A 27,616-nucleotide genomic window follows, 5' to 3' on the forward strand; every position below is an offset into this window, starting at 1 on the left:
CCCTCTCTCTGATAGTCTGCGCATCTCTCATCCTAGTTTCAGTCTCTGCCATTTAAGGTTCAGCTTCGTCGTTTATCTCTGACATTTGCATTCTTTATTTTTTTTTTAAAATCGACACTATAACAAACCGCAATATCGAATAATAAAAATAGAGCTTTGCTTTTCATGAACATTTCGTGAAATAGCCGAATTAAATCCACCTGCGACACAATCCAAAACGTGGAGACTGCGTTTTTTTTTTTTTTTTTTTTTTAATCTTTCTTGCTTCTTGATAGAAAATAAATAAATAAATAAACATGAAAACCAAATTTATCAACGGGGTTTCGTCTTCCCCTTCTATGTCGCTGGGCCTCCTGGTGACTGCGAATGCTCTGCATGTCCAGCCCGACACCCAGGAGGACTCCAGGGAGCTTGTCCGCCCCGAACAGCCGGACCTGGAGACCCGTCGCAAGGCTTATTTATGGTGCAGGGAGTTTCTGCACGGAGCCTGGAAAGGACTGGCGGAGGAGGACTTCGAGATCACCATCATAAGGTTACAATGCGTCCACTCTGCGTGTGTAATAGGCGTGATAGCGGCCAGCGTTTCTGTTGATCTATTGTGTGAAAAGATGAAGTCAGACTCAAACCAATAGTAACGAGTCAGAACAGCCATGCGATGTGGTGATGCTAAGCTTCTCAATTTATTGAAAATGACTGAATGCATCTGGTTAATTTAGTAAAATGAATCATTATAATTTGTCCTTCCAGATTTCCTTTAAATACTGTGTCATTTTTGTATTTTGTGTGTTCTAACATAGGTTAAGAACAGCAACGTCCTATATTTGCTGGCTGAATTTTTGTTGGAGTGGAAGGTTTATTTTATTTTTCATTCTCATAGCGTTGAGCAGGTTTTGGTGGAGTACAGAAAAGCTGTATGCCGAAATCTCGGTCCTTCCACACAACACTGTTTAATGTCAAGCTAAATCGAAAAAGAATGCCCCATTTGAAAGTACCGGATGTGACGTTTAGGTCATTTTTTTGAAAGGTTATGCTGCTGTAAATTGTAAATTTCAGGTGTTTAATTCAGTAAAACTAGTCATTCAGTAATCCTTATTTAACCTCAAATGTGCTTTTAGATGTTGCTATTGAGAGATGAGTTTTTCAATTTATTCTAAGAAGGGTTGAATGGCAAAGTTTGGATGGAAACGGGTAGCTATAAATTCTGCAAAAAATTAAGCTTAAATGTTTGATTTAAATCTAAAAGCAATACGAAATGAACATTTCTGGCAGTTTCCTGTTAAACTGATTCAGATGTTGACTTAAGGATTCCTAATTGAATAAAACTGATCATCTTTATTTTTACCAGAAGATGAAGCGCTACATATGCTTAAGGCACTTGGTTCTTGATCAGTGGTCTCCTTTTTACTGTTTATTCACAAGAAGTTCACTCACAGCAACCTAATACTGTTTTTTTTTATTTTTTATTTTTTTAGAAATGTTATCTAAATCTTTAATTTGAAGCCATATTAGGCCACATTTGCAGACTTGGAGACAGATATTTACTCCAAACAGACATTTAGAGAGAAACAGGAGTAATTTAGTTATTTTTCTTTAGTTAGGGTCCAAATTCAATATTTATGCTCCTTTTGGAAGTTTCAGACGTCAATCTTGAGCTATTTTTGGGGGGACATCGATAAAGATGTTCCTCTCTGTTTTGTCTACAGCTTCAAACAGGTCTTGACTTGCTGAGCTAGAGTTGCAAATTTATACTTAAGTTGAAGTAGTGCCAGCGCAGACTTCTGTCTTCTCTAGACTTCTGTCTTCACTACATCCTGATAAAACAAGTTGCTGCTCTCCTTCCGTCTCACACAGGAAATGTGTGGGTTTCTGTTCTGGATATTATAAATAGATCTGCTGCAGCTCAGAAGCTAATACTGTTTGAACTGGTCACATTAAACATAAGCAGGAGGTTCATCAGAACCTGAAGAAAACATGGACATTGATCACTATGAAGCACTGTCACACTCATTGCATGTCTGTTTTTTTTGTTTTTTTCTCTCCAGAGGTGGTCTGAGCAACAAGCTCTTTCTGTGCAGCCTCCCCGACTCCCTAGGCTCGGTCGGGGACGAGCCGAGGAGCGTCCTGCTGCGCCTCTATGGGGCCATCCTGCAGGTGGGAGTTGTTTCAGTCTATCAACCATAAGCCAAAAAGTAGGTCAGACTCATCAGGATGTAAAACTAAGAAAGTAGTTCCCTGTCAGTGTGTTTAGTTTTTGTTTTGTTTTATTTTCTACACACAACTAAGAACCGAAATGTAGAATACATACCTAAATCCTCTTTGAAGTAAAACCGTCAAACTGTTTGCCGTTATCTCAGAGATGACTCATGTAACAGGGGTCAGTGTGATGTGTCAGTACCACCTTCAAAGGTTGCTGTTGTGTGTGCGCCTGTAGTTCATATGCTTGTGTTAGAGTATGCATACATGTGTAGTAGTTATGCCTTCACGTGTGTGTGCGTGTGTGCGTGCGCGCGTTAGCCATTGTTGTACATAGTGATGTACCCCCATGGCTGTACATGCATGTGTTCTTTGCCGTAGGCTTCCCAAAGGAGCGTGCCTTGGGCACTCTTGTTCCCAGGTGAACCCACCAAAAAACACGGTACAGTATGAGATCTCTGAAATCTCAGCCTAATATAAAGATGTAACACACACTCATGTAGCACAGCGCCAGGAAGACATAGAGTGGAGAGAAAACAAAAAAGCTGCAAGCTGTATATCTTCCCCCGCCCCCCCGCGCTCTAAATCCCTGCCTTGTGATTTCTACTTTTGAAGATGTCAGCTTAATTTTTGTAAGTAGGGGACAGAGTGGAGGTCTTGGCAATGCCTGCACGTCAGCAGATCCCTCAGCTAAAGAGAGAACGATCTGGCTTCCAAATGCATCACACCTTGTGCGATTTACAGTCACTGGAAAAATAAAGCTATGAAGTATGAACAGTGATGGCATAGTTACTTTGAAAAGGTAACTTTAATCGGATTACTGATTATTCTTGAAAAAGTAACTTGGTTAGATTACTGATTACTTGAGTTGGAAAGTAACAAAGTTACATTAAAAGTAACTTTTTTTAGTTACTTTCAGCAGCTGCTAACAACAACGCTCTGCCACCAGTGAAAATTACATTGATCTCTGCCAATACTTAATTGCAAGTTATTTTATAATGGTAACATCAACAATGTGTCTCCACTTATAAGGTTGAACTGAAGGGGAGATTGTTTAATGGTTACAACAGTACAAAAAAAAACTTTAGTAATTTTTGCGTGTTTTTGTGTGTTCCAGTATATTCTGGAAAACTATAAATAGGATTTTAGACCCCCACTCTCCCACACCCCCCACCCCAGCCTCGAGGTTCTGGGTATACAGCCCTGTGTTTGCTGTCGGAGCGCAGCGCTACTTCTGCTGCTCCACAACTCGGATGTCCCGCTGCACACATTTGTGACGCTTATGTTAATATTAATAATTATAATGGCGTTTAGTTGCACAAGTTTACGGACACGTTCATTGCGCCTTTCATATTGGTCTCGATGTTTGCAGTTCTCTGGAGCGCAACGAAAAGCTCAACGAAATTCAGAGGTAATATATTAATTTGACACGAACAAAGACACAGCGGGACGGATGATCCAGGAAATGATGGACAGGGAGAGGAAATAAAATTAAATTACAAAAGAAAATGGTCACGCAAAGTGATTTCGATAAGTAACTGTAGTCTGACTACTGGATTTGAAATAGCAACGCGTTAGATTACTCGTTACTTAAAAAAAGTGGCCTGCATTCACAGAGTATGAATACAGTCATGTGAAAAATGAAAGGCCAACACAAAATCCAGGTGGGGCAATTTTTCACTGCAATCAATTGAACCAGTCTGCTTCCCTGGTTAAAGCTTTTGCTCTCCGACAGATTATCTCAGACTTCCCTCTACAATAATTTGACTAATAGAGGAGCTCATTGTTAGGACACCTACTGCAAGCTGCCCTGCTCCTGTGACTCCAACTCAAGCCCAAATAATCATCTCTCCTCCTCCGAGCATGAGAGTTAGCATGAGTTGTTTCAGGACAGTTAGGTTTCATTTCCTTTTCTCCAAAGATGGTGCCGTGAAGTATCTCCAACACGTCTTGTCTCTCTCAAAGACATTGATCCCAAGGCAAACTTTGCTAACTTGAGTGCTAAAGCTTTTGTCCAAACAAGCCATACTTGTTTTATTAGCTTTAACATTTAACTTGCTAACTGAGGCCTGGAAAGCCTGCAAAAATCGTTTGCAATTTTTCTGAGCTTTGCACAGCGTGGCCTTGAGGTGCGGAGGGTGGCATTTGCTTGTATATTCACTTAAAGGAAGATTGGCCACCATCTTAAATGGTTTTCAATAGGGCTGCCCAATATTGGTAAAAAAAATTAAATTGCAATATCTAGTATTCCAACGATGCTTTTTAAAATCATCATCACCCTCTTATAAGCTGTAACCTCTCAGTCACTAAGATCTAGATCAGATATGACAGTGAAAGTTCATCCACTAAGCTACATTAGTTATTAGTAAACAGAGTTTTAATATAATGTTACCTGAAATATCATAGCAAAGTCAAATATTGCAGTTCATTGCAGCTGTAATAATGCATACATTGAAACTGCAAGCAACTGTCGGCTGATGGATTTCAAACTGATAAAACTCCTGTTTTTACGGAGCGGTCACTCTTGTCATTCAGTCCAGTTAGTCAGCATCACCTCTTTGCTCCTCTGAGAGCAAACAGGGTTCACTTAGTTTACCCGGTGATTGTATTGACAGTAATGGAAACTTTTTCCCACGTCTGTATTCTCGCCCGACACCGTTACATGCTGAGTCCACGGATTCATAATGCCTCACTCGTCTTGTAGCACGGATGCTGGTGAGAAAACTCCTGCAGAGATAAACTCCAGTTGGTCGCAATGATTTCATAGGATGAACGATAAAGGCTGAAGGACTTTGAGACGTCAGGACAACATTGACTAGTGACCTGCTGGCGTTTTTCTGATTTGTAGAGAAAAAAACAAACAAACAAAAAGAAAGAAACGCTGTTTGCAATAAAATAAAAAATAAAAAAGCCCCCCAAGACAAAGATGTCGGCTGCCTTTCAAGGCAAGTTATACCCAGCTCACATTAACCGCTGACTTAATGAGAGCTGCATTAAGTTATTAACTTGCATCTGCGTAATTACTAATGGGTGTGTAAACAGTGTTTATTGCTCGGGATGTCTGAACGAGCTGAACCACTGCGTCCTTCACCAAGGTAACCGCAGCCTTCTCCACTGTCTCACAGCAGGAATTAGCGGCATCTAATCAAAAAGCTAATATGATTAAAGAAGACAGACGTCCATGTTTAAGTGCCCCGGCTACTAATGATTAAACCAGCTTTGACTGCACTGGAGACTGGGTTTCTCAGCAGTGAAGACATGCAACGCTGGACTAGAAGAAAGTTAAATTGTTGACAGTAAACATTTGGCACTCGTTTCTCTCTCTGGGCTGACGTGTCAGTGTCACGTCAGTCCAGACGTGTACAAGGATAGCGAAAAGGAAGATGAGCTGTTTTAATGTCTTAAAGACTTGGTGTGTGTTTGAACTCATACTGTACTGTTCGTACTGTAGGGGTGGTCAGGGTTTTTAGCTGATGATGCTGCATGGTTGGCTTCGCCTTTATTCATGGATAGTTCTTTCCTTTTTCTCTTGTTGATAGATGTCCTGTAATAAAGGGGACTCCCGACAGTCAAACAAAGAGAATCACTTCCAAGTAAGTAACTGATGATGGTGCTGCCGTACATTTTGTTTCCCTGTCCTCAAAAGATGGTCCACAACAGAGCAAACCCACACAAGGATGTTCCAGCCTCTCCTTGGTGTGTGTGTGTGATGTGTGAACACATCTATAAACTGTTTTAATCCCTTTGAATTTACTTTTTATTTTTTTATTTATGGGGATTCACAGAGAAATCAGTGGATATCCACTTACACTAATGTGTTGATGCCCTTTTTTTTTTTTTTTTTTTTTTTTCTAAATCACATTACAACCACAAACTCCAATGTACTTTATTGGGCCTTTATGTAACAAACCAGATGTCTGAAACTCCAGTCAAAGGCCAAGGCCTGGTCATTAACTAATCATGCGATTCAGGTGTGTTGAAGCAGGGACACTTCAGGAAGTTGCAGGGAACTGGCACTCGAGCGCTGGAGTTTCAGACCCCTGTAAGAGACTATAAAACAGTAACTCCTAATTGTGAAGTGAAAGGAAAATGGCTTTTTAATAAGTTTTGCACAGAAAAATCTGAAAAGTGTTCTGCACATTTTGTATTCAACTCCTTTATTCTGCAAGAAATAAAATACGGTGCCACCATGCCACCAACTTCTCTCTGACGTCTCTTTGTAGTTTCAGCTTGCATATAATTTAATCCCAGAATAAATACAATGTTTTGTTTTGAAGGCTTTAGTAATTTTTGTTTTTTTTGTGAAAATTAGTGAGCAAGCAGCATGATGAAGACAAAGGGACACAGCGGGCAACTCAGAGACGTCCTGGAAAAGCTTAAAGAAGGATTAGACTATAAAACAACTTGAGATTTTTCCATTTTACAGAGCTTTTTTCCAAACTATCACCTGAAACTAGGAACTATACCGTGAACAAACTCGACTTGGAGCTAGGTCAACTATTCGTAAGATAAGGAGCATGAAAAGTTGAACGAAGTGCTCTGCTAAGAAAAGACCAAAATGTAACAAAAAAAAAACAAAAAAACAAACAAACATGAAGATGCAATGTGAATCATGCTTAGTATCATGCTTTTGGGAATGTTCTTCCTCTTCAGGAACAAGAAGAACAGCTCAGTTAATGGGAAGTTGCTAAAACTAGATACTGAAAATAACTAAGGCAGCAAAACACTTGAGAAAATGTTTTGTGTCGGGGATTTTTTTGGGTTTTGCTTATCAATTCCGTGTTCCTTGGGTAAAAACATCTCGGTGTGGCACTATAAATGGGGTAAAAGGACAGTTCCACACAGCTTTTCCTTCCACTTCACAATCATGCACTTCGTGACGGTCAGTTGCATCAAGGGGTGGGAAGACCTTTGCAAGGCAGTGTAAGTTCACAATAGATTTACCTCCTGCCTGCTCCTCTGGTGTCCTGGCACGGCATGACTCTTAAAAACAAAGTTGAGAAATGTTTTTGATCCATCCCATTGTTTTCCACCCGCTCTGTTTCAACCAGTTAAATCCTAAACATTGGAGTTGTGCTCCATTTCAAAGCACAAAGCCAACTTAGCTGTGACAGTCATGTTGCCCGAAAGGTTCACGCCGTCGGACAACACGGCGACGAAGTTTTGTGTCTTCAAACGAAGAGTACACATAAAGCAAAGCAGGATACTCTTTTCATGACTTGTAGAACTTATTGCTCCGACTACTAAGTTTTAAAAAATTAGGGGATTCGATCACAAAAATAGGCAAAACTGTTTCATTCATATGTCCTTACTGAACAATATCTCATGTTTTTTTTAACCCATTTTTGAGATTCTTTACAATTTTTTTTAAGTGATCTTGATCAGTAGTTCTGCAGCCTTTCTGAAGTGTGATTGTTTTTGTTGCTTTTTATGAATTTTCTGTGCAGTTTTCTTCTTTTTACATTTCTAATTCTGAAATACCTTTCACAAACATTAATCTACAGCTTTCTTTAAATGTTTCTTTACCAGAAATCTCCTGCCTCGCTGATGCCTTTTTACAATTTTTTTAAACGTTGAAAAAAGTTTTTCTTCAGCCTTTCTTTATTATTTCTGTCTTTTCTTTGCATTGTTGTTGTATAAACATGGAGGATTTGTTCACGGTTTAGGTTTTTTTACCATAAGCATAGACAATGTGGGAATTGTAGTTATTTTGAGCTCTGTTAAATTTTTATTGACAGAATATTGTGCAGTATATGCAAAAAATAAAAAAAAATGAGGGAAGTGGGGAAAAACAGAAGCCTAAAATATAACAAGTTTATAAACATTGTCTTAAAGCCTTGCCTTCAAAAAATACAAAACAAATTCAGCAACTTGACAGGACTTAAGAGAAAAGGGTTATCAACCAAAAATATCATTTTCTATACAAAGAAATAAGGTTTATCCAAGACCTTTTTTGCATTACTTTAAGTAATTTTCTTTAAAATAGGCAATTGTGCAGGATTTCCATGAGCTTTAATATGTTTTGCTTTTCCATGCCGCTGTATGTTCTTAACTATTGTTGCCTTCAAAGTCTGCAATGCAACCCAGTTCCAGAATATCTGATCCAATTCAGCATCTCAGCAGACAAACAATGTGTTTTTAAAGCTTTGAAAATCTAAATTATTAAAGGGTTTATGATGCATGGAGATTATTTACCCAAACTCATACTGAGCTTAATACTATCCTCTAAAAAGTAGACGAGATGCACAGTTTATATCAAGGTTCATGTACAAAGATTATTTAAACCTTACACAAACTCCACTATCAGGATGACTCCAGTCCAGCTAATGAACCTCGATGAGTCACACTAAATTCCTAGTCAAAGCAACATGTACAACAGGACTTTTCCTTTATGTGGACCTCAGACCCACTGACCTGGAAAATGCTCGATCTTGCAACCCATCATGTGATTGTGACCTCTGAGCTGCATCCCGGAAAGCTAAACAATGACTCTTGGTCATGTGGTCGTGTTGAGGTCATCAGTCAGTTAACTATCATTACCACACTGCCATCTTTCCTTAACGATTACTGCTTCACCTCGGCGGCTTCCTTGGACTTTAATCCGGGTTAATGCAGAGCTGACCCTGTGTCGGTGGCTGGGTCCAGCTTTCCTAACAATGCTGTCTGGTCAAGGTAGATCCGATCTGGATTAGAGCGAGAGGGAAGACGTCACTGCGGTACATTAGCCTCTAACATACATTCTTAAAACCCAAGGGACGGAGACGCAGAGAGATTGTGCTAATGATAGTAAACAAAGGAGACTCTTAACCGCTTAAATATTGCTCTTATTAATAGGTATCACAAGGTTATTGAACCCTTTTCCTGTTTACCTCATCCCGTGTTGCACATCATGGTTTTACAGTTTATTCTAAATATAAACTAAATTCCTGTTTTGTTTCATAATGTGCGGAAACCACAATGTTCTGTTTATTCAGTCAGTCTTATTTACAGTTGACACAAAAAAAATGTTAAAATACCATGATGTGCTTTTTTGTAAACTCAGCATATTATGAAAAATGTAGCCCTTTATGTTATGGAAACATGGTCGCCCTTTTTGAGACTGGAGAAAACTCAGGTTTTTAAGTAGAGGGCCACTTAATAATTTAGTGTTAATTTTAGACCAATTCAATCAATAACTTGCATCCCTACTGTCATTGGTCATCGTCCGTATAGGCTGAATAAAACATTGCACAATATGCAGCCTTGTTCAGTACTTGAGGTTTTATCCCATTGATGGATTTTAACCCCCAAATTATTTGTGAATATTTCACCACTTTGCAGAATCCTTTGTGTAAAATATCTGAAGGAAAATGCAGCTTGGGAAACTGAAATACCACATGCTCCACACGCTATTGATAGCATTTTCAAAGCAGTCAATCAAGAAGCAACGTTTATTTTCCTTGGTGCTGATTGGCTGTAGCTCTAAAGAGGAACTCTGTTTGATATAAAGGAGACTGTGGCGTTAGGGCTAAGACGGTTTTTACTGTGTGTATTAATACATATCAAGATATAGCTGATGTTTGAAATAGTAAAATAAGCAATTATAAGTTTTTAGAGCGGGTATTAAGTATTTTATCTATTTGCGAATGACTATTATCCCTGTCCACCGCAAATACCAGTGATTCATTCTATGCTCTTAGAATACAATGAATTGTTTAAGTATCACATTTTATTTTGAAAAGAATGCTCCTGTGGGTAAATGAATAGACATTGTGTAACTTCATGAGATGTGTTAAGTGGTCGTTTTAGTTCTTGTTAGTGTTGCGGTTGCTTTTGACAGATTAATGGAAAAAAAATGTGTCGCAGTATTCCTGCTCTGTTCAGATATTTTTGACTGGTCATTAGTGCCGCCCCCATGACTGGATTATTTACACACACGGTAGGGGGAGATAAGCATTGAGGTCAGAGCAGCAGCTATTGGCAGCCCTCGATTCACCTGCGACATGTTTCCGAGATCAGCCGCGAAATACTTCAGAGCAGAGAAGCAGCACTGAAGCGTGTCCAGAGTAACAATTTGCAATCAAAGCAGGAGAAAACCCTGCATCGAATCCAATATGTTTGGGGGGATAATGACATGAGTGGGAGTCGAGCAGAGGATGCCAGCTTTACTACAGGAAGTGTGTGTTTCCGGTCTAGCTTCAGGAAGCCATGCGTGGAAGGTCTTTGCTAGAAATTGTGAAACTCACTTGCCTCTGAGTCACAAGAAGCCTCGGTGGCCTCAAATTTATTCTTAGCTGATGGTTCAACGTATGAAGAGAAAGTGAGATGAATTCAACAGTCCAACAACGCTGACATTAAAAATGGGTCAGGGGAAACGAAACAGAGGTTGATGGAGGACAGCAGTGGCGTCAGACAGTCAATATGTCAACATGGTTCAGTCAGTCTGGCTTCGCTGCTTCCTAAAGTCCAAAACAAATGGCTTATCCACAAAGTTAAAGGTCTGTAGCATAAACGTCTGCTCAAAATGTTTTCTATTGCATTGCTGTTAATTTAAACTTACATTTTTTATGTAATTTGCTGAAATTGCTTTTAAATAGACTTTTGTTTTTAAATAATTGAGTTATGAACAGGGAATGTTCAAAAAAACGGTTGTATTGTGAAAAAAATACATATATTTAACAAAGAAACGTTACAGGCCACAATAAAATGCAAAATAAGCACATTAACAAATATTGATTTAAATATAACAAAATCACTCATAATTTTGTTAGGTGAATTGTTGTCCTTCCACTTCACAATGATTCATTACTTATCATTAGCCTATTCCATGAAATACAACAGAGAGTGTGGTTACAATGTGACAAAATGTGCAAAACTAGAGTTAAATATACTTTCGCAAGGCACATAAATTGATTTTTATAATATCTAAGAGCAGGACTGGAAAAATGAAGACATGGAGATGCAGATGTGGTAGTAAGATCAAGTTTCAGAAGAAAAGGAGAGGAGTGTTCTCAGCTTGTCCCAGTAAACAAAAATCATTCACACAGGGGGATGTAATTTTTGAAAATGGTTGTTTTCAAGACTTTAGAAAATATCACACACATATTAAGTATTAGCTTAGCTTATCAAGACATTAAATTACTTTTTGCCTGGCATAGAATTAATGTAAATTAAATTGAAGTGCTCCTCCTACAGAAATCTTTCACTCTTAGCTAGACATTGGTATAAAACATTGGTAAAAATAGCAGAAGATATTGGATTTAGCTTCTGTAGAGAGAGCTTATTTACTGGAGTCTTTGCAAGTGCTTTGGATGTAGACTCCCTGTCGGCTGGTTTGTCATCTGGCAGTATTTGTGTCAAGATGATTATGGTAATGTGCATAATTCACGTTGGAGATTTGAAAGCACATGGGATCAGCATTCTGCAGATAAGTCCTTATGTAACCACAGGGAATATTGTTTGAGCAAAGGAAACAGGGTGAGCTGCAGAATCATCTGTTCTGCATAAACGGCGAGTCATTTTAGATGCATTCACGATGCCCTACATGTATCTAAACTGTTCTTATAATAACCAGAGAATATGCCATGCTCTCTCTCAATATACAACAGTTTAAAGAAAGTCTCTAAGCTAAAGTCTTTCTTTGTCATAAAAAATATATATATATATATATATATATATAACCTCTCTGAGCAGCACATTTAGTGCTGAGTTTCTGTGTTGGCGCTTCAGAGCAGTGTTGTTATTCTGAGGTCCATCACAGTTTGGATCCAAGCATCTCAGCTATGTTTTCCTTGAGCCGGTTTCCTGCTGAACAATCTGTGTGAAACACATTCCCCTTTTTAATGTGCCAAAGATCACAAGTCATACAGCCAAACGCATGACTATTGGTGTTTTGTTGTCTTCCATACTAGTGTTACATCAATATGCAGCATTTCTTTTTCCTACCACTCGAAGCTCCAGTAAAAACAGATAAAAAAAAGATATCTAAGAGTTTAATTCCTTTGCATCTGTGAAACTAAATTTAGAAAGCTAATATTAAAATAGTCAAAAAAAAAATTCTACAAATTTCTACAAAGATCCAACAGGTTTATACAAGATAGATATATATTTGATATAAGGAGGTTATTAAACATTGATTGACAAGGAACAAAGTTACATACAGAGATATGGAGAAGGTCTGACAGAGTCGAGTGGGATTATCTCTTCTCAGCCCTGGCAAGGTTTGGATTTGGCTCTAATTTTATATTACCAGTAAGATTATTATGTATACACACCCAGGCCTCATTATGGGCATATAATCAAAATCCTCTCACTTTAAGGAGTCTCATATAATCAATGGAAACTTTAAGGGATTCACTGTGTTCAAGACGGATTTATCCAAAGGACCTTTGTTCCTTCTGACCAACTGTGAGATTTTTTTCCAAGTTTCTACTAGTCCGCCATTTTGTAAAAAGGATGTTCTCATCCTTCAATGGGCGTCCCCGGGAAAATGAGGTGAATTTTGTAATTCTAAAGGATCCACGGTGAAATTAAGAAATTGGAAACAAAAGAACCCACCATTTTATTTTAACCTGCTACATGATATAATGAAACATGTCCAATTAGGAAATATAATATTATTGAGATGCAGGGCAAAGTCGACACCTCCTGTGTCACATGGCAACCTTTCATAGATCATGTTAATAAATAAAGATATGGGAATAATTAGATATTTCACCTCTCCCACCACCATTCCCATACACAAGCACACAAACACACACTTCCATTTTGTTATATCTCCAGCCCTTTTTTAATTGTTTGATCTTCAGAAAATACTCATTTTTTTATTGTTTGTTTCTCATTGTCCTGTCAGATTGTTTTTTGAAGCAAAATTTATCCTAAAGTGGACCAAGAGAAGTGACTTTGTTGTTCATTTTTATTGTTGTGCACATCGCTTGTGTGTCACAGTTAAGGCCGTACCAGAAACACAAGACAAGGTTCCGGGCCGGCTGTGGACTTTTACATGAAAAAAAAACAGTGATTAATTGCATTAAAATGCTTAATGGATTAAAATCTATGTAAATTAACATGCTGAAATCCTGTCCATACTGTTAAATAGGATTGTCTTTGTTATTTTCTACAGATTCAGCCAAATAAATAGGATCAAATTGTGTGTTTATGACAGACCACTAAATATCAGAGGATGCAAATAAAAAATGGTTGTGTTCTAAAATGTTCGTGACATGGAGAAACGGCTATGTGGGGTTCAATCCCTGACCCTCAGATCTTTGCTGTATGTCTTCATTCAGTTTATTATCCTTTTTTTATATACAAGTTATTAATAGTTCTGAATTATAGGGGTAAACATGTTATGTTCACTACAATACCCAATGCCTTTCTTAAAACAGAGTAAGGCCCTGGGGTGAACAAAAGCATCTACTTTGCACAGTACAGTATGTGCTGATAGACTACCCATAAATACAGTGTTAAATGTCAATGGTATTGTTCAACAGGACAAATCTCTTCCAAGCTTAGTCATAAACTTGTTCAACTTTTATTTTTGCCAAATTTAAATCCTTTTGTTTTAGTAACCTACCTAGAATAGGTCAAGAGTTAACTCTTGCAAGCAGTGTGACAAATGTAAAAGTTGATGGAATACTTTGTCAAGGCACTGTACCACAAAGTATCATGACTCACGCGAGAATGTGAGACATTTTTTCTATTAAACTTGAGCTCCTGCTGGACTCTTGATAGGAAGTCCCAGCATGAGACTTTTGTGTATCTGCAAGACAGATTGAGAAAGACTAAGCAGTCCTTCCTGCTTGGGCAGCTTCAACAGCGACTACTCCTCCGAGACTGCCAAGTCCTGAGAGAGTTTAATCTACCTCTTGTCTTCCCCTCTGCACCCTGGCAGGCAAACCCAAACACATTTTTTTTCTTCTTTAGAGTCGCCCATCCATGTTATCCACTCCAAAACTTGCTTTAAAACCTTTTTCAGGCATGCCTTTCACCCTGGGAATGCTTTGGCATTTCACATGTCACTCATCAAATCCTGGCCTTTTAAAGCAACTTTTGTGGTACTTAAAAATTTTAAACTATTCACAATTTGCTTTTCTCAGTTTTACTTGATGCAGGCAGGGCAAATGTATTTGTACAGCAAATTTCAGAAATTAGGAAGGTCGAAGTGTTTCACATGACAAAAACATGAAACGACAAACACAAAAACATTACATTGCAATGTAATGAAAAGTTGGAAAACAAACTAAAATTATTGATGTTTTAGTTATTAGTGAAAGACAACACTAAAAATACTTTTTTCCTCTATTTGGAGGAACTGTAGGTTTCAGCATTTTTGTAGGTTTATGGCAATTTGTTTCAGACTAGATTATCAAATGAATGTTTCTTTTCCATATGTGGTTCTAGGCTTAGGGGATGCAAAGTAAACTAGAACCAGAGCACCTAAGTGGTCTGAAAGGTCGATGCAACAGAAATAGATCTTTTTTGCGTTTGGTGCAAAATCATTTGGTGATTTATAAACTAACAAAAGGATTATATTTTTTAAGTCTAGAACTGGAGTGATGTGCTTTATTTTCTTAGTTTTAGTGAGAACACGAGCAGCAGCAGCAGCATTCTGGATCAGCTGCAGATGTCTGACTTCTTAATAGATATCTGAAGACACTGTTGCATAAATCAAATGCAACTAAAGATAAATATAAGAATGCGTTTGTCATGATATTACTGGGACATTTGTTCTTTAATCCTGGAAACGTATTTGATAGAAGGCTGACTTTGTAATTATCTTTATATGTCTCAGAAGGTTCAGGACTGGGTCCATCCAGATGTTGAGCCTGATCACGAGTTTCTGTGTGCTGACTCTTGTTTGTTCTTGTTTAGATCCAAAAGAATTACTTGTGTTTTTATTCAGCTGAAGAAAATTATGGCACACTGTGAAAAATTCACCACTTTGCCATTGACTGGTTCTATGCCTGTACTTGAACGGGTTTCATAGTCACCTGGTGACATTGCAATGAGCTGCTCTTATGTTATAAAACTAAAAAAAAAAAAAAACATAATCGATGGTGTGAGCCTTTCCCAGACGTGAAGAGTTTTACGTTGTCTGTTGCAGGGAGCAGAGGCCATGGTTCTGGAGAGCGTGATGTTCGCCATCCTGGCTGAGAGGGAGCTGGGTCCGAAACTCTACGGCATTTTCCCTCAGGGCCGCCTGGAGCAGTATGTCCCCGTAAGTCAACATGCTTTTGTGTGCAAGTACAGTCCCTGTGATTGTCTAAGAAAATAACATAAAAAATAACTTCCAACGCATTAGCCAGATTTTGGGGTATTAATCTCTCAGCTATATTTCAGCTGAATGCTCTCCTTTTGTCAATGTAAAACCAAATACTGAGAAATTGCTGAGCTGTAAGGCTGGCTTTAAAATGATGTACATTTGTCCATCAGCAGGTCTCCTATCACCAAGAAGCCATAACCATGATTTACCTCTTTCTAGCATTAGCTGTAAAGTTGCAAGCGGCAGGTGGAGGAAGAGGATTTAACTTCTCTTTTTGGCTGCATTTAATGCCGACAAAGAAAAAATGTTCAAACATGTCCAGATTAGAAGTTCAAATTCAACATGTTGCCCAAGTACTGATACCCCTTAAATTTATTTTGACAAGTGATACAATTTCAAATAGTTCATTTATTATGTTAGGATTTCATGGTAAAAGAGACTAACACAAAGTAGGGGAAAATTGCAAAGTGGAAAATGAAACATGATTTTAGTTTTTTGTTATATATGTTTACATGATTGTATTCATCTAATTGCTCTTTAAAGTCACCAAACTAATATATAAACTTCACTAGAACACTAAAACGGCATCATGAAGCCCGAGGAACACAGCAAACGCAGCAGCGGTAAAGTTGTTCAGTTCTTCGTCCAAAATTGGAGCAGGTATGGAGGAACTGTCAACTTACCAAGTAACTAACAGAGGATGCAGGGAGAGCATCAATTGTAGCTTTTTGGCAAAAGAAGAAATTACCATTGTTCAAAGAAAGATGTCCTATTTCCAGTTTTCAACACAGTATGAAGAAGACACGGGTACAACAAGTTGCTTAGGTCAAATGAGAGGACAGTTTTACTTTTTAGCTTCTGTGAAAACTTTAATATATTATATATGAAAGTAATCTTATAAGTAACTCACTGGAGAAGCATGGACTAAGATTCTTTTTCATAACTGAGCACAAAAATGAGTTAACGAAATCTCCAGCAGGTAAAGGTAATTCTATTTATATAGCACATTTTCAGCAACAAGACAATACAAAGTGCTTATTTAACATGCATGTCATTGTTTAGTTTTTGGAATTCGTGGCTTTATATTAGGACCTCTTTGGATGAGTTTCAGTAAAGCTCACAGAGGACATTGGTGCATAACTGTGTGTTTCTCAGTAAAAGCAGAATATTGAGCAGATGTTATAAGTAAGTAAAATAAAACTGGTATTTGCTCTTCACCGAGTTTGAGGTATGGCTTAAAACAAGGCTGAGTGTTGCTGACTCAGTGTGGGAAACATTGATCCGTAATGGAAAGAGTCGACATTGCGACGGAAAAGTGTTTACTTGACAGAAACGTGGTCGATCGACTCAAAGAATTGATAGTTTATGGATCTCTTAATTTATTTTTCCCCCATGTTTTGTTTCTGGGAAATATTTTGGATGTCTTAAAATATTTAGGATGCCAGAAAACTTACTAAGCCTGGTGGTATTGGCGTCAGACAAGTCCATCAGCAGCTCACCGTGTTTTTATTTAAAAAAAAATTAAAAATTTGACAGGATAGTCAAAATATGACATCTTATGTTATTTGAAGACATTATTGGTGACTCTTAAACACCTAGCATAGTATTAAAAAAGAGGCAAACAAAAAATAAGTCGAATGAATATGCGTGGCGACTGTGGCTCTGTGGGTAGAGTAGTCGTCTTGCAATCGGAAGGTTGTTGGTTTGATTCCAGCTTCCTCCTGCCACATGTCGATGTGCCCTTGGGCAAGGCACTTAACACCAAATTGCCTACCAAGCTGTGTATAAGTGTGTGAGCGTTTGTGAGTGCGAATGGGTGAATGTGACTCTAGTGTAAAGCGCTTTGAGTGGTCAAAAATGATTGGATAAAGTGCTATATAAGTTCAGTCCATTTACCATATCAGCAATTTCTGCACTTCACTTAACTCCCAATTAAGTAATTAGCAAGTGGATCTTAAAGCAGTAAGTAATGCTGGTCACATTCAGAGCTACTTAGACCTTCAAAGGCCCCATAAAGAATTTTAACATATTTATGGAGAATGATGGTATTATTAATGGATGGCTTCAGCTTAAATAAATACAATAGTTTAAATTGTTTAACATTTAAATTTCAGATTTAAAGGAGTTGGCAAGTTTTCTTTGTAAAAGTGCAAATAATATTCTTAATAGTTTGATTATTGTATTACCATGTCAACAATCATGATGCTATGAGCTAAATCTTTGTGTTTGAGCTTGGTTTGTTCACAAATACCTCCCCAGCAAATAACCAATTATCAGTGATTGCTTTTAAAGCTTAAGCTTGTCCCGCTCTTTCAGATTCCACCAAGTCTATTTTGCGGTGCCGATGTTTTTAACAGGAACACGGGGCCCCTAAAGTATGTTCTGCTTAAGACCCTATAGAACCGAGGGCCAGCCCTGGTCACATTTAAAAGTATTGGTGTGGTATTGTGATTTGTTTTTAACCTTTTTTTTTTATTTGCGAGGAATACTAGATGAAAAAGACGTGTTCATGGTTGACTAGCAGCTTGTTTGGATTAACTTTATCAGTTTGCAAGTGCAGAGCCAAGCGTGTGTCAAGGCGCGCATTGAGTGCCACAGTGTGTGAGATGTAAACGCTTACAATAAACTGGGGGAAATCCTATTATAGTTGTTGTCTTCATGGTGAGTTTAGTTGTAATAGAAAAATATTCTGACGTTACAGAGCCGTAAACTGGACACCTGTGAGCTAAGCGACCCCAGCATCTCCGCTGAGGTGGCCCAGAAGATGGCCAGGTTCCACGGGATGAGGATGCCCTTCAACAAGGAGCCAAAGTGGCTGTTTGGGACCATGGAGAAGTGAGTCACTCAGGCCTCTTTGTCGCCATTCAATTAATCAGCCTTTGAAGAGTTTGGTTATTCAGTAACCTAGGGTTTTTCCATGATAACATGTGGCACTGCTGATAAGTTATTGATATATCAGATATCAGCTTATCGAGAAGCTTTCCCCTCTGAAGTGCTTCCACAATGTCTGCTGTGTTACATCAGCTTTAAGTCTGCTGGAGGAAATGAGGGCTGTTGCTTCATTCCTTTGAGGAGTCCTGTAGGCACCTATAATCTGCTTTTATCTCTCTTATTCTGTCATGCTGCAGTTTGACCTTTCACGTGAAAACTTCCACATCAACAGAGAAATACGAGTTTTCCAGATGCATACATATCGGAAAACTGCCGTGAGAGAAACTGTTAAACTATTCTTAAAAAAAAAACCTGTCCCCATCCAATGAAAAATTATGCCTGTTACGCAGAGCAAGCTATTGCAGAAATAAGGATTTTTGCCCACAGGAAGCACTAATGCAAACATTTAAGTATCACAATTCTAATAAATAAAAAGTAAAATAGATTTGATTACATAAACTTGCACATTTGTAGACAAGTGCTAAGTAAAATGTCTGATAAAACATTTGTGTTTTTGACGTCATGACTTAATTTTAAAGACTAGATCAAAAACACAAAATCCCAGCAACAATTTCAGAATCGGCCCAGTCTCACTTCAACAATATAAAATAAGTGTCTCGCCTAAGTATTTCAAGTCAAAATAAAGTTTTTGATAACTGCTCATGCCATTTTTTTCCACCAGGTACCTGAGCCAAGTCATGAGGCTGAACTTCACCAGAGAGTCCCATCTGCGCCGCTTCAACAGCATGCTCGCCTACAACCTGCCGCAAGAGATGGAAACGCTAAAGTAAGCTACCAAGATCACAAATTCATGGAACCTGTGGATGCACACCTTTAAAACGGAGCTAACTGATGATGCGTCCCGATGTAATGTTGCAAAAGGGCAACAAAACATTTAAGAAGCACACGAGAGTATAATTCAAATACTCTTTGTTCAACAAACATGCGAAAACATGACTCTAAAATCTAAAACCGAGGTGAAAAGGCTGTAAAGCTTTTTTTCAGCCAGATGATCAGTGAAAAGTGACCTGAAGCTTCCAGTAACAGATGATTAAATAACATCTGGATAAACAGATTGGGAACCTTAAGCATACAGTGGTAATCTATGTTAATTTCCCTGGATAAACACTTCGCCATCCTAGCATTGAAGTGGCTCTTCTTTTTTTACGTGTGACCAGGTTGCTGCTGGAGTCCACACACTCCCCTGTGGTGTTCTGCCACAATGACTGCCAAGAAGGTAAAACACACCGACACACACACACACACGCACACACACGCACACTGTTTGTCTTTTCTCTGTATCTGTTTGTTTTGGTCCTTTTCAGAGGAACTGAATTTTGCTTCTCCGGTTGCTTGTAGGAAACATCCTGCTGCTGAAGGGCCGCCACAGCTCAGACAAACAGAAACTGATGCTGATTGACTTTGAATACAGCAGCTACAACTACAGGTACTAAAGGAGCAACATTATGCAAAACAAATAAAAAAATAAATACAGAACTGATTAAATGCATGCACAATACAGAACTGATTAAATGCATGCTGTGATTATAATGTTAATTTCTGAACGGCATTATGAATCTTGGCCGTTCTGGCTTTCCATGATTCCACCTCTCACTCTCCTTTACTGAAGCACATCTCATTATAAATAGTGAAAATGTCTTTAAAACTCCTATAAAATACCACATCTGATTTGTCTTCCATTACTTTGGTGTGGAGTGCTTTAGTGGTGACTGTATTGTTTATCTTACTTAGGCTTCTCTTATGTTTCTGGAATAGATATGTTACACCCTTAAAGTGTGGGAAATTAAGTCAAAGGAAAACGTGAAAGAAATTCATAAAGTCAATAACTTTGTTTCTGTTTGGAGAAAAAATAAAAAGCAGTATAAATATAGAAAAGTCGCTTACTAAGGAGACTGTCATGGAAGTTAAAATATTACGCCATCCATTCATCCTTTTTGACTTATGTAACATACTTATTACACCTGAAGGTAAAATAGTCACTCGATTGTTCTGTGAAATGTCGCCGTGCCTGGAAAATACATAATGCTGCCCCTTTAATAAGAATGATGCGAAACGAAGGTACAAAATCTTTTTTTTTTTTCTACAAACTGCAAATCTCCAATTACCCATCCTCCTTCCAGTAACTCTCCTCCCATTTGACCTTCTGTCCAATGGAAATGAGATGAGCTCTGCTTGCAGTCTGCTCTAGAGAGGGACAAAACCATAGTCAGAGACAGCAGGAGGAGAGAGAAATCAGGCCGTGTAGTTTCATCAATATTTGTTGACTCTGGCCCTTGTAACTCGGGCCAGAGTTACAAGTATTCACTGCAGCTGTTACGTAATCGCAGTTCTGCAGATTACTGCAGATTACTTCAGATTGGAGAGAACAGAAAGACCTATGAGTTTGACTTTGAGACATGATGGTGCAGTGAATTTCCACTGCTGTTAATCTAAAGGAGCACTTTTTTTTTTAAAGTGTGGGTGCATTTGTCACCTTATAGGTCCATTTTTCTAAAAAAGAAAAAAAAAAGTACTGTTTTTGGGCTAGGCTTTAGCTTTAGGACTAAAGTGTGAATTGAGTTTAGAATAGGCTTAGGGCTTGGCATGTACTGGTACTGGTTGGGTCTAGGCTAAGGTTCAGGGTCACGCTACAGGAGTTAATGAAAAATGAATGGAATTCAATGCAAAATCCTTGTGACGATAGGAAACCTACTTGTGGTTGTGTGCATGGGTGGGTGTGTGTGTTTGTGTATGTATGTGAATTCCTCAGCGGCTCATTTATGGGAAATGGAGTAGATCACAGGGAACTCCCACCACCTCCCACCAAACTTCAGCCTATCCCCTGCGAATGTTGCACAGCAGACACGTGACCTCTTGGTGCTGGCCCACCATTGCGCTCACTCTGACCCTTACTGGGGGTGTTTGGGTTTTTTTTTTAGGTCTTGGCTGATAGGCATTGGCTCGAAAAGACAGCAGAAGGGGAGACCAGCCCCATTTGGCACCTCCCAACAGAGCAAAGGGAGACTTTGAGACGAAAACAATTCTGATACAGTCCTGATAAAATGTGTGGGAAAGTATATCTGCTGCAGCTCAAGAGGCCACTGTTTCTTCCCAAATCATTTTGGCCATTAGAAAATTACTTGTGGCAAGTCAGAAAGAAATGCCTCTCTATTTATTTTTAGAATGTTCTAGACATCTGGAGATATTAAAACTGTTCAGAATGAACATTTTCTGATCATTTAAGATTCTTAAAGCAGTAAACACAAACTGCTATCGAAGCTTTAGAGAATGGGAGCAGAGTTAGTTTAATCTACTTGGGACTGATTCATCAAACACAATGAGAAAACAAAAGGAAGCACTAGAGTAAACATGTTTTAAGTAAACCAAGGAACTTGTGCTTTCAACACACTTAACCTTTTGTTTACTTGGCCTGTTTCAGAGGCTCCTGCAGAAAGAACAGAAAGTGGAAAAAAATATATTATTGCTATTCTAATGCAATCTTTTTAAATAAATCCAATACAGGACGACCTTTTGAATAAATAAAACATGTGTTCTCAATCCTAATGCAGACCTTTCTGTAGATGTTAGACAGACATAAAATAGTGTCGACATTATTAAAAAGACATTATGTGTGTTGTTCACTGAGTTTTTATCAAGTAGGAAGTAAAGTGAGACATTAACAGCTTTAACAACAATAACAACTGCAAATAATTCAAACGGACTCAAAATGTCCTATAATATATTTATTGTGAACTGTGCGCTTTATGAATAAACCAAACTGAATTGAAAATTCAGACAGAAGCAAACGGAACAAAGAGGATCCATTCTTTATCATGACGCATTAACCCTTAAACCACCCCTCTGTCTGTTTGCATTGCAGAGGCTTTGACATCGGCAACCATTTCTGCGAGTGGATGTATGACTACACCTGCGAAGAGTTTCCCTTCTTCAAAGTTGATACCCAGAACTATCCTTCAAAGGCCCAGCAGGTCCGCGTCGGCTCGCTTCTGCCTCGTGCATTTCGTTCTCGACGGATGATTAACCGATGTGAATGTGTTTTGTGGGCAGCTTCACTTCATCGAGAGCTACCTGCGCGAGTCCGACCAGGGCTTTGACAACCTGAGCGAAGAGCACCAGATGAAGCTGAAAGAGGAGCTGTATGTGGAGGTCAACAGGTGAGTTTAGTGTCTAACCTGACTGGCATGAAGGTAATACTTTCAAAGTGTGTTTTTTTTTTGTTTGTTTTTTTCTAAGAAGTGCAAAAACTTGCTCTGTGTTTGTTTCTGTGGGTAGGTTCTCACTTGCATCTCACTTCTTTTGGGGCTTGTGGTCCATCATCCAAGCGAGACTCTCCACCATTGAGTTTGGATACCTGGTGAGCCTTTTCTGTTAATGTACAGGGATAAAAGTTGGCTTCTCTACATGTTGTTGTTTTTCATTGTCGTCGGCGTGTTTGTTATGTGCAAATGGCAGCAAGCACTGTGTCAACACCTTGAGTTGAGACGAGGACAGAGTCCATCAGAGCAGGTTATCATGATAGCCGGACAGGATGTGTACAGATATTTAAAACCCTTGAATCCAAACATATTGATGTCAAAAAAAAATAAAAAAGGAGTAGTTATCAACTATGCTACTTTTTTTTATTTTTAAACACCATATCAAAGTAACTAAAATGTTGCATCCCACTGCACTTGATGTTGCTAAAATTTGAACATTTTGAACAGCACAGTAGTTTGGAATGCTTCAGAAAAAAGGTCACGGACTCTTTCTGTCGGAATCTCAGGATTTTTAAAATCGTTTGATTCATTCGGGATGGACTGGTGTTGTATTCCCACAGGACAAGCAAATAAATAAGCAAACTATTCAAAAGTTAAAAACTCAAACCACTGCAAAGCTCATCGCCATGTGTTCATGAATGCTTGATTGTAATTGCAGGAGTACGCCCAGGCCAGGTTTGACGCCTACTTCCAGCAGAAGATGATCTGGGCCGCCTAATGCAGCAGGCGACTGGGTGATTAGACAACACATTGAGCCAAAATGTCAGCAAGAGGACACAAAAAGCTGAAAAAAAAGATTTAAAGATCCACGCTTTACCTACTCTCCCCATCTTTAAAGGGGATTTTGCTGCCTCGTGTTGGTGTTTTGTCGACCAACGCCAAAACTTAATCCAGTGGCTAGGCTCTTGAGTTTACACCTCCAAATCAGTCGCAGCTCAAAGTTTACAATGTAGCTACACAAAGGCCAACCGAAAAAGGAAAGGCACTGACTTCTACTAACCTTCATTGCCGCTCAGATGTCCTCTCTGCTTCTGCTGGACCGTACCGCTAGCATGATGGATTTGAGTAGGTGAACGGCAGACTTGGGGTTACTGCTAGAGCGGAAACGTTAACATTGCATCAATGTGTATGTATAGATCATTCTCTGAAGGAGATGCTCTATGGGAAGGAACCAAAACGCAGACTACTCTGCATAGTTTTGCTCACTGAGGCAGCCAGTTGCTAACTATGTGTATTATAATATATTATATAGAGTTCAATGTGCCAGTAGCCTGTTTAACTGATGATGGGCTGAAGGGGTTGGTGAAATTATGACTTGATTTCTAGATTTTTCTGTACACTTTTGCTGTGATTTCCTTTTTTTTTTTTTTTTTTTTTTTATTTGGGTGTGTTTGTCATTGTCAGACCAGAACTTTTTAAAGATGTGAATTCCTTCCTCCAGATGATATTCGAATGCGCAAAATCGTCAGGTGTGTCAGTTTTGCTTATGCCCGAGTCTTTGTGACATCCTTACTAATCGTACTGACAGCTGGGCTTTATATTTTGTTAAAGCAGAAGTATGGAGTGTTTAAAAGTGTTTTATTTTATTTAAGTGACCAATAGATACACATCTCTGTACAATTTACTGAGCCAAATACCTTAGCATGTTTATTATGAACATTGCTGCTAAACACCACATTGACAATTGTAGAGACAGCTTTACATAGAGCGCTGCTTCTTTCTTTCTAATAATGGATTCTTGGTGATTGGTCACTCGTGTGTTGACACAAGTGCCTGGTACCACGCTGCCTCTTCATTCTGCTCTTCATCCAGAGTAATGACACTGGCAGTCGAGGCATCAAAGCGAATCTGTTTTGCACAAACCCACTAAAGTAAAAGTTGTAAATAATTACTGTGAAAAAGAGGTAGCTGACAGATTTCTACAATTTAGAGACCCAGGTCATGTTAAAAATTCAATCTTCGTATTATAACCTGTGCTTTCAGTCGTGGTAAAAATCGTACTGCATTTAGTGGCAGAAATGAACACAGAAAAGGGCAAACGGTCTCTCAACTATTACGCTGTTGAGTAATATACATGGATCCGGATGTCGAAACCGGAGAAATATAATCACTGCACTAAATCAATAGACTCCAAACACCAATTATAGTTAAATACACTATTTAGTTTCTTGTGTTTAGTAGTTTTTCATACCCTCTGTTTAATCGGCACACTGGGCTTCCCTTTAACGTGGTTCCTACATTGTTGAAGTTTGTTTCCATTCTTAATTTCCGTATTTTGTTTTTTAATGGATAAAAAATGTGATTTATTTTGTTTTTGTTTTTTTGTTTTTTTTTCAAATAATAATGAACGGGATTTCTATATTACTTCATGTTGAAATGACATTTTTTTATTTTTGATTTGTCATATCATATTGTGAAATTAATATTATAACCATAAGTATTCCGCTTTATAAGTCATCAATATCTGCAGGCGTATTTTAAAAAAAAATCAAAAATGGAAATTTCTGCAATTTTTTTTTGTCCTGGATTGAGTACAGAATTTAAACTGGACTGTTTCCTAAACTCGGCCTACTTCAGATTAATCAGGAAAAGGGCTGAACAGCTACTTTTTAGTTTTTTTATAAACTGAATAAATATATCCAAAAATCCACATATTGTGCTTTATAAAATCAGGAAAACCCTCACAGCAATTCCCTATTTAAAGAAGCTTTTTTTCAAAAAAAGCTATTTGACTAAATGAATAAAAACTAAAAATTTTCCTCGACTTAAAGATGACTGCTTTTTAAATTGGACTTTTTAATAAAGGATAAGGAAAAGCTAATCATGACAAAGATAATTAGCCTATCTTGAATGTTGAGACACACTGCAGCACTGTTTTTATTCTGTTATACCTCTATACTAACTCAGAATATTCCCTATGGAAAGTTAGCAGACTCCATTTTTTACATTTTAACACTTTTACCCACTTTGTGAACAGTTCCTTATTTGGCACATGCTAACAGTTGCTAATGCTAGTTTAAAGTCCAATGCCATTAATCCACCAGGCATGCTGTGAAAATAAATACATCAAACTTGGTGTATGCAAGATTTAAACATTTACTTAGTCTGTCATTTTCTGCTTGGTTTCTAATTTCTGGCCCATTGTCAGAGAAACTTAGCTAATCTAAGCTGTGTACATTTTGCCTTATCCGTCTCCTTCATCTGATTATATGTGAATACTTTGGTGGGCATCATGAAAAAGGCGAGCTATATAAAAGCTGCAGTGATTGTAGTCAAAACCTTTGAGCACTGTGAAGCATAACAACAACTGATCACTACACCTGAAGCTAACAACTAGATTTGAACATCGATTGTGGCACTTTTGAAAACGTTATGAAAGAAGAAGAAGAAGAAGAAGAAAGGAAAAAAAAAAAAGCAGGGTTTCTGAACTGTGACTTTGGAGTTATTTAAATGTTAGTTGTACTTTTGCTTGTGTATTTATATTTACTTTTTAATGTTTTTAATATGTAGATTTATTTTTATTTTGATAGATCATACTTGATGTCCACCGTCAGAATGTGCAAGGGGTTGTACTGGACAGATATTTAATTTTCTTTTTCTTTCTTTTTTTTTTTTTAAGTTACTGGTACATCTTTACTGTCTGTATCACTTGTGGGATTTCCTTTAAGCTAACCCGAATTATTATTTTGTTTTGGACGTTGCCTTTTATTCCTTTGTTCCTCTTGTAATGTCATTGTTTATTTAAAAGAAACAAAAAACATCTTGATGAGTAAAACGCTACATTCCATTCATGTTTTTATTTTTAAAAGTGGGATCACACACACGTTGAACCTTGAGACCCAAAGGCTGGCTTTTAATGGTTCTCTCAGTCAAACTGTAACTAGACTCTGGTCGCTGAACAAACACACCCACTCTGTATATATTTAATGTAATATTCTCTAACAAATGACAAGTAGAAAAAAATATTCAAAGACAAATAATGAAAAACATTTTATCCTGTCATCATTGCTGGTGCACAGTGCTGTGGAAAAGTATTATCCCCTTACAGATTTCTTCTATTTTTGCTGGTTTTCATAACAAAAAGCAAACTTTTTTTCTCATAACATGGAAAAATAAAAAAAAGTAGTTGATTTCAGTTATTTGTGAAAAAGTATCTGAGTCAACCTAGCGAAGAAGGAATTGTCCCCTTAACCCAGTGTTTCTCAATTTGGGTCCTCAGGGGCCACTGCCCTGCATGTTTTAGGTGTTTCCCTTCTTCCACACACCTGACTTAAATAAGTGGGTGATTAACAGGCTGCAGCAACACTAGATAGCAGGAGTGAAGGCCATGCAAACATTTAAGTAAGGCGTTCTGGAAGAGAGACACGTCTAAAATATGTTAAACCTAACAACAGGTTGTCTTTTTTTTATATTCAGGCTGTCATTGTCTGGTAATAAAGTCAGTTCTTCTTCATCTGAAAACAAATCAAAAGAAATCTGCAAGAGGGCAAATACCTCTTTCGCTGCTCTGCACATTACGGTGTTGTTCTGTCCTTTGATGATGACCACAAATATTCTGTGCTTTTACTCACCTTTGTTATCTATGCAGCTATAGCTGAATGTGTATGTACTCACAGCAACTCGCTCTGTAATCGGAAACGTTTTTGTTAAACTGCAGCAGCACTGAAATGACTGTAAATCTATGCTTTGCACAAATAAAACTGAAAAGATGGAGAGTTTGACGTTGGGGGTTTTCATTTGTTTTGAACATTGAAACATGAGAAGCCCGGCGATGCTTAATTGTCAGGAAAATCATAAAAAAATGTTTTCTTTAGCTATTTTTAGGCATAATAAACCTCACTGCGATATTTAGCCTGATGTTACACACGGTGACTTGTTTTTATTTGGGGCATAGTTCAAAGCTCACATATTTATCTGTGTTCCAACACAGCAAGATCCAAGTAAAATGTTATCGTCTCACTGGATGAAGACA

At 38.1% G+C, this 27,616-nt stretch overlaps 1 protein-coding gene across 3 annotated transcripts; it reads left to right on the forward strand.

The window, feature by feature from the left end:
* On the forward strand, nucleotides 1-26,058 carry chka (choline kinase alpha). Of its 3 annotated transcripts, none has more exons than XM_007558535.2 (12): nucleotides 1-532; nucleotides 2,043-2,151; nucleotides 5,733-5,786; nucleotides 15,278-15,391; nucleotides 18,138-18,271; nucleotides 19,050-19,154; nucleotides 19,546-19,604; nucleotides 19,727-19,814; nucleotides 22,248-22,356; nucleotides 22,436-22,542; nucleotides 22,661-22,742; nucleotides 23,303-26,058. In XM_007558535.2, exons 1-12 carry the CDS (start codon nucleotides 297-299, stop codon nucleotides 23,360-23,362), a joined length of 1,257 nt encoding a protein of 418 aa, XP_007558597.1. In that variant the 5' UTR covers nucleotides 1-296; the 3' UTR covers nucleotides 23,363-26,058. The 3 variants fall into 3 exon arrangements, with proteins under 3 accessions (XP_007558597.1, XP_007558598.1, XP_007558600.1); XM_007558538.2 differs by lacking the exon at nucleotides 1-532 and adding an exon at nucleotides 2,575-2,635 and having other exon boundaries at nucleotides 2,050-2,151; XM_007558536.2 differs by lacking the exon at nucleotides 5,733-5,786.
* Nucleotides 26,059-27,616: the final 1,558 nt, after the last annotated feature.

This window comes from Poecilia formosa, unplaced genomic scaffold (assembly GCF_000485575.1).
Source record: "Poecilia formosa unplaced genomic scaffold, Poecilia_formosa-5.1.2 Scaffold97, whole genome shotgun sequence".
NCBI lineage: Eukaryota > Metazoa > Chordata > Actinopteri > Cyprinodontiformes > Poeciliidae > Poecilia > Poecilia formosa.